The 11,547-nt window shown below is 37.2% G+C and overlaps 3 protein-coding genes across 3 annotated transcripts; all 3 read right to left on the bottom strand.

The window, feature by feature from the left end:
• Window positions 1-524: 524 nt before the first annotated feature.
• On the bottom strand, window positions 525-1,116 carry LOC111593064 (acylphosphatase-1). Its single transcript, XM_023305640.2, has one exon. It carries the CDS (start codon window positions 1,021-1,023, stop codon window positions 715-717), a length of 309 nt encoding a protein of 102 aa, XP_023161408.1. The 5' UTR covers window positions 1,024-1,116; the 3' UTR covers window positions 525-714.
• A 1,975-nt stretch (window positions 1,117-3,091) lies between these two features.
• LOC111593063 (protein snakeskin-like) lies at window positions 3,092-10,678 on the bottom strand. Its single transcript, XM_023305639.2, has 3 exons — window positions 10,506-10,678; window positions 3,559-3,676; window positions 3,092-3,484 (listed from the first exon to the last, which is right to left on the bottom strand). Exons 1-3 carry the CDS (start codon window positions 10,545-10,547, stop codon window positions 3,264-3,266), a joined length of 381 nt encoding a protein of 126 aa, XP_023161407.1. The 5' UTR covers window positions 10,548-10,678; the 3' UTR covers window positions 3,092-3,263.
• On the bottom strand, window positions 4,460-4,999 carry LOC111593065. The gene is made up of 2 exons (XM_023305641.2): window positions 4,764-4,999; window positions 4,460-4,693 (listed from the first exon to the last, which is right to left on the bottom strand). Exons 1-2 carry the CDS (start codon window positions 4,819-4,821, stop codon window positions 4,473-4,475), a joined length of 279 nt encoding a protein of 92 aa, XP_023161409.2. The 5' UTR covers window positions 4,822-4,999; the 3' UTR covers window positions 4,460-4,472.
• Window positions 10,679-11,547: the final 869 nt, after the last annotated feature.

An 11,547-nucleotide genomic window follows, 5' to 3' on the forward strand; every position in this document is an offset into this window, starting at 1 on the left:
ACCTGCAAATTATTGAAATAGATGTCAGTTATAAAAGCAATGGACTCGACAAATTTCACACAATAGTTAAGATTTATGTACGATCTAAGTCAATTACTAAACTTTCAAGTTCCTCACTCTGGCAACTGACGACTAAAAACCTAGAAATGATTTTCTCAGCACTTTTAAAAGCTGTCAGCACTGTTGCGTCTGCTCTCTTCGCTTCGTCGGCGTTGCCACTGCGTTGCAATTACACCGATTTATTCGCCGCGACCGCAATCATTGCCCGTTTGCGTCGTCGCCGTCGCAGTTAGCCGACTGATTAGCTGCCGATGGTGCCACAGTGGCCACTGTCTTGCCTCAGTTAATTTCCTTTAATTTTTGCGGCTTTTTGGCATATGGGTTAGTACCCAAGCATGTTCACATACATTACGTATGTACCTAAGAATGTTTTGTACGAATATTTACCTGCACAACTAACTGTACATTTGCAGTGAACTCATGCAACATTTAACATGAATTTCAGCTGATCGTCTTCAGTTTGGTGATGACAGAGAATAGAATGTGCTTTAATGTGACCAAGACAACGTTTATACAGGCATATCTTATCAGGTCACATTTCATGACCCACATAGGCTACATAAAGTTACAGGAAATATTCACTTTGGGCGATACAATTTGAATAAAATACATTAGATAATAGCCAAGTTATTGGCATATTAATCAGATGTCGGTTTAGGTCTTGACCTCAAAGGTCGAATAGGTATATTCTTGAATGACCTTCATGTTCTTTATGATGAAGTCCTTGATGGCAGAAACATATTCAGCTGCGCTCTTGATAAGGGTTTGGAATTTCTCGATCACCTTGCCTTCACCCTCTAGCTGGCCATTGTACTTGTCGTCAGCGACCTTCATTATATAGCCACGTAAGCCCAAGATCTTTGCCTGAGCGGCGGCAAAAAGCTCGAATGCCTCCTTCTTCACGTTGCCGTTGATCTCAAAATCGCAAGCCATGATTTTCGGCTTCTCTTCGTTAGTTCCCATTTGTTCTAGTCTTGGTAAATTTTGTTCAGAAGTTGAGATAAATTTTTTTCGAAATGATTTCAAATCTGTGCCACAGAAACAAATTGAATGAAGCTTGGCAGGGAAGTCAAAAATATAAAGGCATTTATATAGTGAAAGCATACTTAAACTCGTAAATCGGGGAGTTTTGGTTGAGACATCTTTAAAAACTAAGAACAGCAAGAACAATCCTGCGACATTCAATTCTTGTTAAGCAACTGCGAGGCAGTTTTACATGAGAAAGATAAAGATATATATACTCAAAAATGATCTATTTTGCTCCCTTTAGGCAAGGGCACTTCAAAAATGCATGTTTTTATTTGAACAGACCTCGTACATACACATATGATATAGTACTTCGATCCAGTGTTCGATTTCTGAAACATGCCTTCAGCAATAAGAGAAGCTGTGCAAAGTTTTTTAAGCAGAATCAGCTCGGAGCACAGCTGTGTTCACAAAAATAGTAGTGCGGCTGAGCTGTACATTTTGGACTAGACAATTTAGTGATAAACGCAATATATGAAAAGAATATTCAGATTAACATATTTCATATTAATTGAAATGTTTTTTGTTGCAAACCTAGGAACATATAAACTTTGGGGCTTGAGTGAAAAAATGATCAAAATTCAGTCGTTCATAAAAATAGTAGTGTCTACTTGAAGTGTGGAAAAAATACTATTTATCACTATTTTAACTTCATATAGGGAACGATGAGGCCCTGTCACTGGCTTAAAGGAATAAATTGCTTTGATTGAAGACTTTGCAGTTGGCACAGATCTCTTAACGTTGCTTCATAGGCGTCGATTTCTTTAGCAATCCAACTCGCTTGGGCCGTTATCCAGCTGACACGTCTATTTCAGAGGCATTTCTCAACTGCCATAAGTTCACATAGTTATTTTTACTTAATCTACCTTCAAGAGGAAGCTCTTTCCTGCAATGTCAAACGCAAAATAATTACATAGAAAATTGGCCAAAAAAAAAATGTCAAATACAAAATAAAAACTCAAATTAAATACTTATTGCAAATTAGTTAACAATATAATTATAACAAAAACAAAAAAAATATGAAAGAAAATAATGTTAATTTAAATCACAACGCGGCTCGAAAACTTTTGTGCTGTGCACACGTCACAGGTAAATTGTAATATGAATCTGCTTAGCGGCATTTGTGGCTCCGTCTAAAACCGATTTTTCTCAACTTTGTCTGTCTTCTGTCGCGGCTCTTCCTTAAAGACCGGCACAGGGGCGCGCCTAGTTAGTGGGCGGGGTGGGTAAAAAATAAATTAAAAAATTAAATAAATTGCTTAACTAAGTAGCCCAGACAACGACAACGACAAAGTCACACGCACAAAAGACAATGAAACAGAACGAGACCAGCGCACCGCACACTAAATACCCTGCAGAAGCATATGAAAATTGCATGTTTCACTTAACATTTACTTAAAGACCTGCCTAATACTTCATATAATCTAAAAAACAATCCATGGAAGTTTGTGAATTAGCATTGTACTTTTAATATTACAAAAAAAAAAAAACAAACAAACATTTGTCATACAGTTTTCAAGTTGATAATTAAATGTTATTAAATATTCGATATAACGAATATTCGATATTTTCGATATATCCTGTAGAGAGTAATATAGCATAATACATAGAATACATCTTTACAAGATTTGTGCATTAGTAAGGCATATAAATCTTTGTGCATGGCATTTCGGATGGAATGAATAGTAAATGTGAGGTTGTCAACCACCTGCCAGCGGACAGGTGGCGTCCATTCAGGTGTGCACATTTTCCGGAAAGCAGCTGTGCGGAAGAACATGCGCCAGTGCCAGAATAAACAGTTTTAACAGTTTTTACAGTATAATGTATACATATTTAATGGATTCCTGTTAACAATTTAATATTCGTTTAGCAAATTTTTGTTTCGTGCACAACTGAATTTAGCTTGAGTGCTTAATAGACATTATCATATATGGTATACGTATATTTATATAAAAAAAAACAAACAATTATATAGTATATAGATGGGTGTACATGATATTCAGATATATATATATATATATATAGTTTATATATATATAGCTTACGCAAGATTCATTATTCGCATTTTATGACCCACACAGAAGCCATGAGAATTTCGATTCACAAAAAAATTTTTTTATAGATATATAGAGATATAGACGTAGTTCTTTGTATGGATACCCCTTGTGTTTTGGGGCTTACGTTCTGCAAATGGACAGCGTGTCCAGTAGAAAGACGGCGCCATTGATTATCATCAGAGATCCAGCTGCGATGGCATTACGCTTGCTGTCCTTCAAGAAATCGTAGGCATCATGCCACTCATCAATGACCAGGGCACCTGAGGCCACGAACAGAATGCAGCCGATCAGCGAGAGCAGTGCATTGAGACGTTTCTCCACGACCGAACCGAGCACGTGTCCTACACAGACAGACAGACAGAGAGAGAGAGAGAATGAGATCCGAACTAGTAAATGATTTTTTCTAGCTACTCACCGATCAGTAGGACAGCGCAGATGATTGTGTAGCCTACAATGGTGCCGCACACAATCAATGGGCGCTTGGTCAAGTCGCCAACCACCTCATAGAGCACAACGCAAGCAATGGCAATACCCTGTAAATACATAAAACATCATTAATAACGGCAAAACAATAGTTAATTGGGTGAGAGAGCAAAGTAGATTTGGGCAGAGCTTTGCCTAGGATATATCTATTTACTATAAATGATCTATATTAACTGTATACATACATAATATAAACTCTGTAAATAATAGACTTTCTTCTATAGCAGATAGTCGCTGTCATATTTGCATACACTATATTATATGAGCTCGTATAGCTAATATAGAGACATATAAACAAGATCTTATCAATAGAAGGTATAGATGAATCTAATCAAAAATCAACGAAATTGAAATAAAGATATAAAATATAAAATAATAAATATAGGGATAAACAAATGAGTACAAAAAAAAAAAAAAAATATATATATATATATATATATATATATATATATATTAATAAATTATTATCAAATAACAATAAATTTGTTCAGAGAGCCCTTCCATTGTGAATGAATAAATCCCAGAGCGCAGCTGCTACTTATGTGTGTGTGGGTGTGTGCTATGTGTGTGTAAAAGAAGAGCAGAATGGATTCAAATAGCAGCTCTGCGCAGGTTTCAGGGTATTTCCGAGTCGTGCACTCCCGACTCGAGCACTTGTACTTGTATTGCTCTTCCCTCTATAGCCCAATAGTTAGAAACGCAAGCTAATTGAATAGTTACGGTAGCAGAATTTTAATTAGCACATGCTTCAGCTCTATTTCAATGACTAACTCTAGCTGCCCACTCGTAGGCCCAATGATTCATCTAACAATAAAATGTCTGAAATTGCTTGAATATGTCGAACATTTATTGGTCATGGAATATGACAAATGTGTCAGCGATAAAAATGGCGGCCGTGGCAAAGGCCAGCACTCCAGCGGCCAAGATGGTGTTCTTATCTCTGGCGATCTCGTAGCGGTACATCCAGCGATCGAATATGGTGGCGCCCGTCGAGACGAAGAGCACGCAGCCGGCCACCGTGAAGAGTATATCGATGCGCTTGTCCAGCTTGGCGCCCAGCAAGTGGCCTGCAATTGCAATGGGATATGCAGTCAGGCTGGCGGGCAACTGCCGAGGATCAACGTGGGGCGATATTACCTATGCTCAATGCACTGCATATGATCAGATAGCCGGTCAGTGTTCCACAGACGAGCATCGCCTGGCTGCTATAGCTCTGATCCGTCACGCTCTCGATCAGAATTATAATGCTCGCCGTGAAGATCTGCGATTAGCGCTTGAAACTTTGGATCAGACGGGAGGCAGCACGAAGAGTGAACAACTGCACAACTGGACAGACAGACTGACACGGAACATAGGTGGAAACAGAATCAGCTGTGGAGCACAGATGAAGACAGAAGAAGAAAGGTGCATTCACAAGCATTTTGTTCATTTTCATAGAAGAACTTGATACATAGAGAGGAATAGCAATAATATACAGCATCAATACAATATTCCCAACACAATATTTCTTCCACACAGAAAAATGTATTCACAGAGACTTTAAGATTTGATAGCACAAGGATTTATAGAGAGTGTCTTTTCCGGTTTGCCGAAGATGAAGAAACAGTTTTGCCTAAGCTCTTTTCTGTTTAATCTATCTCTATATATCTATATCTATAAATATGTCTATCTATCTACAGATTCATCTCTCTGTCTTAATATCAATCCTATCTTTATGTCATATCAATCATTTCATCTAAATCTTTCACATATTTGATACATTTATTGCGATTTGGGTGCCTAGTATATATAGTGAAATACATTGCATATGCTTATCGATATATCCATCTATCTATCAATCGTTTTATGTATAAGTCAATCTATTTATATATTTTTTGTATATCAGTTTATCAATATCTCTGTCCATTTCTCTATATCTATCTATCTATCTATCTATATATCTATATATACATCTATAAATATATCCATCTAACCTTTGATCCATTCATTCGATTTGAGTGCCCCGCACTTAGACAGCAAAGAGTCGCATTGATATGTCAACCATAAGTCGTATTGCCGCTTGCTATTATAATTCGGCTATAAGTCGAGGGACTTAATGCCATACGGAATTCCCCATGAAGTAAAGCCAATTTGCTTATCAAATGTGAAAATTATTTAGATATTGATATGACAAATGGCCGTTATATTGATGGCGCATTGTCAACAAATGGATCTATTAAGCTAACCCCATATATATATACATATGACATAGACATACATGCTTTTATTGCTATCGGCTATGTATGTATGCAAGAGAACGCTTCCTGCTAAACTGGGGCAATCAATCAATCAATTAGAGACGCTGTTAGACGCCGTTAATTGCTAGCTAAAAGGATGAGACATGGTTACATATCCTGTCAAGGCTACCACAGACACACACACACACACACACATTTATAGTTGTTTGATTTGTAATATGAGCTGCCTTGAACAACAACGACGAAGTCATTAAGGTAGCATGTTTATTAAGTTAGAGATAATGCACACAGGCTCACAGTTATATCGGTATATATACATATATATAAAAATAGAGAAAGCGAGAGAGAGATAGAGAGAGAGAGATAGAGAGAGAGAGAGATATGTACCCATTATATTTGAAAGCCTGGGCATGTGTTTCTATTATTGTTTACGTCGCGCCCATTAGTAGCAAATAAATTTGGATGATAAAAAGGCACAAATTAAGCAACAACAAATAAAATTTGTATGCCAAATAATTACTAACTGGCGCCCATTTGTTGCTATTCGCCATCGATATTCTGTGTAATTTAATTGAAAGTGGATCACACGGCGAGCTCTTAGCTCAGATGTGGTCCAACAGAGCTCAATGCCTGTGTCAGCTATAGTACCATCCAATTTGCCACGCCCCCGTCCATGTAACATCTTTAATCTATTGAAGAAGTTATTTTTTAAAGTTTGATATTTATAAAGCTTCAATGCCATGTAGGTGAGTAGACGTCTATATATATTCAAAAATTACAGTCGAGCAATATCTGAAGACGCTCAAAGGGATATTGCTTCAAGCTAATATGCTCATTTCACTTTTTGAGCGGGCATTAACTAATCGAAACTAACAGTAAAAGTAAGAATCCACTTTTTCAGGCTACTTGAACTGATATATATATGCCTAAACTGCCTCGACTATATACAAACTTTTAGTTTATTACCAAAATCATGGACTAAACATAAAAGTTGTACTATTTTTTATTATTCTTGTCAAATTTTGTTTATAATCAAATAATATTTCGAGGCAACGAAAAATGCATAAACTTCGAGAAGAAATAGTTTTTGTTTTATGTTTTTCTATAGTTGGAGCTTTATGGGACGCACACCTGGAAACACGATTTACAGCGCCTGAAAACGAAAGATTTTCAAAAATTCCATTTGGCTGCGTAAAGAAGATTGATTCAATGGGGTCAATTCCAAGAAATTTGATGCATAAAGTTGCGAGTGGAGAATGTCTCCGAGGTAGATATGTACTCAAGCTTGCAGCATCTACAGATTTTAGTTTATTTTAGTGGAAAACTCGGGGTTCCTATGGAAATAAATCGGGTAAACGAATTCATTGAACTTTTTAGCAATTTGCTAAGTTTGTGCTAACGATCGTTAGCTGGAATTTCCATTTGTTATGAGCCCTGTCCATTGGCTGTCCAAAAGTTAAGCCTAAGCGACTGGAAAGCAAACATGCAACAATGAATTTGAAACTGATCGACTCGAGCCATGCCCATATATCAGTTTCATTTGCAATTGACTACGATTTGGAACGTACTTAGTTAGGGGTAGGAGAAGGAGGTGGGGAGTAGGCGAGGGGCAGGGCATTTAGCAATTAATTATATGACGCTGACACGCCATTGACAATGGCCAATGCCCCGGGCGGGCAACACTGGGCCATGCCCCACAAAACAACAGCAACAAACACGAAGCAGAAGAAGAGCGCGCAAATAAATTAACAATGCGAACAACAATAATAAATGCGCTACAAATAGCGCGCACAGATTCGCAGTTAAAACATTTATTAGCTCGTAAACAGATTTGTGAGTGTGTTGCAAGAATTGTTGCTGCTGCTGTTGTCGTTGTTGTTGTTGCTGTGCTAAAAGTGGCAAAAGAAGACTTGAATAGAGGTCGCACATGAAGTCGACTGTGCTCACATCTCTTTGTATGTATGCATATCTAATGCAAACACTAAATGCGTCGCCTTATCTGCAACGCCTTGGGCTCAGAGCCCGTGACCAGCGTTTCCAAGAAGCCAAAAACAAATATTTTCGCCAAAGAATGTTGAAATGTTCAAATGTTCGAATATTACGAGTGTTCAATATTATTGAATGAATATGACTCAGCCGCTGGTAGTTGCTGCGGCGGCTGTTGCTGTTGCTGCTGCTGTTTAGCTCATTAAATGACCCAATGGCAACAACAATAACAAAATATTAAAAATTAGCTATGCCACACTCGCACACATTATTTTTGTTATTGTTTATTCAATGCAGCGCCCGCAGCTTCGACCTTTGTCGGCTGCCCCAACGCTGGCGCACATGGCGTATGCGTAATGTGAATCCGTTTGCGTTCGCACTTGCTAATATTATGACATCATCATCATCATTATCATCATCATCAGTTCGTGATCGACTGGCGCTGCTGCCGTTTACGTGCCAATGCGACTTGAGGCGCGTCTTGGTTTGATTTCATTTCATTTCATTTCGTTTCGTTTCGTTTCGTTTTATTTAATTACCCAGCCAAAGCCCGAGAGCTATGAAAATTCCCACAAAACTCAAGCTATATACCTTTAAGGTGTGGTCCCCTATACACAATATAGGTTGCCACGCACACACACTCGAGCCTTGATCTGGGCGTATGGCCGCAACCAATTACGGCTTAAAGTATTTATATATTGATCTCAATCTGATTCATTCCCAATCTATAATTTGTTTACGTCTAGTTCGACCAAGAAGAGCAGCAACAACAGCCTAATCCGTAGATGCTTCCTGACCAGCGCCTGTGTTTTGAGTCTATAATCTATCTAAAAGTATTTCATATATATCTATATATATATATATATATATATATATATATATATATATATATTCTACACAGATGCGTGTATCTTAATTGAAAGTCAAGATTAAAATAGTTGCTAAATTAAGCGACAAATTGTTCACTTGAAATTTGTAAGCATTCAATGCTAAGGCAAATGTTCTATATTTAACTCTGATCCACAGACCTAAAAAACCAGTCTGAACGTTGCAGTCGTCTGTAGCCGACTGCATAATACTTGCTCACGCTGAAATATATAGCATTATTGTATTATCTATTATATTATATACGGTATCTATCTATAATACTCAAAGAAATGTACATGAAAATTTTTAACTTATAAATTGCGGAAAATATAATCTATACCTCTAAAATATATTATTACATATACCAAGTCTCTAAGTTCAATACAGCCCAAAATTGTACTGAAACGAATGTTGAAATTTCCGAAATTCGGAAATTTTCCAATATATTCCAAATGCCAAGTCTTAGAAAGATTGATTGACAGAAAGGCAATGATTGCTGACAACCAATATACCCTGCAAAAAAGTTATTCTGAATGGGATGACCTGGTTAAGTCATCCCAGGCGATAAGGCACAAAATCTGTGAACTGAGCTGCATGCGTCATGTTGCACTTCAGTCACCGCTATCACTGCCCCAAGTACTGAAACAATTAAAATTTGCAAAATAAGCACATACATTAAACGAGGCCAGCTGATAAACGTAATTGTTTAAATGAATTAAAATATGTTTTCAAAACAAATATCCCATTTTTGTCAGCTTAAAAGTGCAATTACCTAAAGTAAAGAGGCCTAAAACTGGAATCTTGCAGACTGCGTAATTTGCGTTAACAGAACAACATTCGCCACTTCATTTTTTAATCCGATCTTCATTCAAATTCTGCCAAATCTCAATTTTTAATAAATAACATTTTTGTTTACGCTTGCAGGCAGTCGCAATCAAGACCCGTCGAGTTGAAAGCAAGCAAAAACCCAAAATAAATAAACTATGGAAATACACATCAAGTAATCTGCGCAACGGTGACATCATGGATGGAGAGCATCATTGCGGCATGCGAAATCGGCGGAAGTCAAAGCGAGTTGATGGCTTTTGTTGTTACTATTCTCAAGCCACATGTTCATGGAGCGCGGCGACGCGTCGATTCATTATTGTTTTTTTTTTTTTTGGGGGGGGGGGGGGGGATACATATGTATCTTCGAATACAATTGGTCAAATGATCTCAAAAGATTAATGACATCATGCCGGGCCTGGAATCACAAAAGACTCACTCATAATGCCAGCCACGCATTAGAGAACTACGCAGTTACAAAAAAGGAAGCACGCACAACAAGAACACAAATAAAAACAAAAACCAAAAAGAAAAACAAAATCACTGCCAAAAAAAGAAACTTCAAATGAAGTCATGACCAATAATGAAAACGAGTCTGAGCAATGCAAACCGGTTGCTTCAAGGCAACTAAGACAAGGGTAGGAATATAACAATCAAGAGACGACAACAATAACAAGAAGAAGACGACAAACAAGAACAAACTTCGTAACAGCAGCCGGCGTGAGAAGTAAAGGGAAAAGAGGAAAGAGAAGAGAAGCCCAAAAGGGAGCTGCGACACAGAAAGGAAAACAGTTTTAACAGGACTCATATCATCGACAAAAGTATATAGCCACACAGCGACACATATAAAATAGTTATATAGCACACATATATAAATATATATATATATAAATTATATATATATATATATATATATATATTTATATATGTAGGTATAAATAAATTGTCAACAACGTTTACTCACCAGCTCAATGATCTTCAATAGCAAACGATTGTTAAACTCCATGGCGTTTCCGTTGATACGTTTGAATATCGCTTTGTTATTAGCTTAGCTCGTTTAGTTTACTCTCCACTTTACGTACTTAGCTGTGTGCACGTCTTGTCCAAGCGCTGTGCGAAAACTGACTGAACCGAAGGTACGCCAGCGCGCGCATTCAAAGCTCAGGCAATCCAGGCAGAGGCAGTCATTCCGAAACCAAAAGCGACGACAGCGGCAGCGACTGCGACAGCAACAGCGACTGCGACAGCGACTTCGACTGCAGAGAACGCATTTGACGTCGTTTTTCTGTGTGTGTGCATATTTCGGAATACAGAGAGATACTCCAATTCTTATCAACGTCAATTGCCAAATACGAATATTAACATATGTATATATGTAAATATATTATACTTTTATATGCACATACGCAAGTGTATGTACATGTACATATGAGTTTAAGTAAGGTCTTCTGTATATATATATACGTGGTACAAACGTAAATAATTTAAATGCAAACAAGAAAACATTTAAAGATTTTTCTGATTATTATATAAACTTTATGTACATATATCTGTATTCAGAGGTTTTGCTTGATGTTTGGTATATTTGATCAATCTCTCAATAACTGACAGATTCGAGCCATAAGATTTATAAATACGAAATTATTGTTAGCTCTAGGTAAATGTGGGAAACATAAGAGTTTTGATGGCGGCATTCAGCTCTTTTGCTGCTTAAGCAAGAGGACTTTAAGACAATTTTGATATTTTTTAGGCGAAAGATCGAAAATTGAAATGACAATCTAATGGATAAACTTATAGGTAAAAATCTATACAAAACTTGATTACATATGTGATAGTCTCCTATTCTATGTATATTGAAGCAATCCTTAAAGAATCTGCACTTAAAACTGGTCACTTGCGGCTAAAGCTTATCTCTGAAATTCTTTAAGATTTGCAAGGATCGTTAATTGCATTCTTATACAAATTTACTCATTTCATTTAATTTATCGTTGACTCTTTCTATGTGT

Source organism: Drosophila hydei, unplaced genomic scaffold (assembly GCF_003285905.1).
Source record: "Drosophila hydei strain 15085-1641.00,03,60 unplaced genomic scaffold, DhydRS2 tig00000361-arrow-arrow-pilon, whole genome shotgun sequence".
Classification (NCBI taxonomy): Eukaryota; Metazoa; Arthropoda; class Insecta; order Diptera; family Drosophilidae; genus Drosophila; species Drosophila hydei.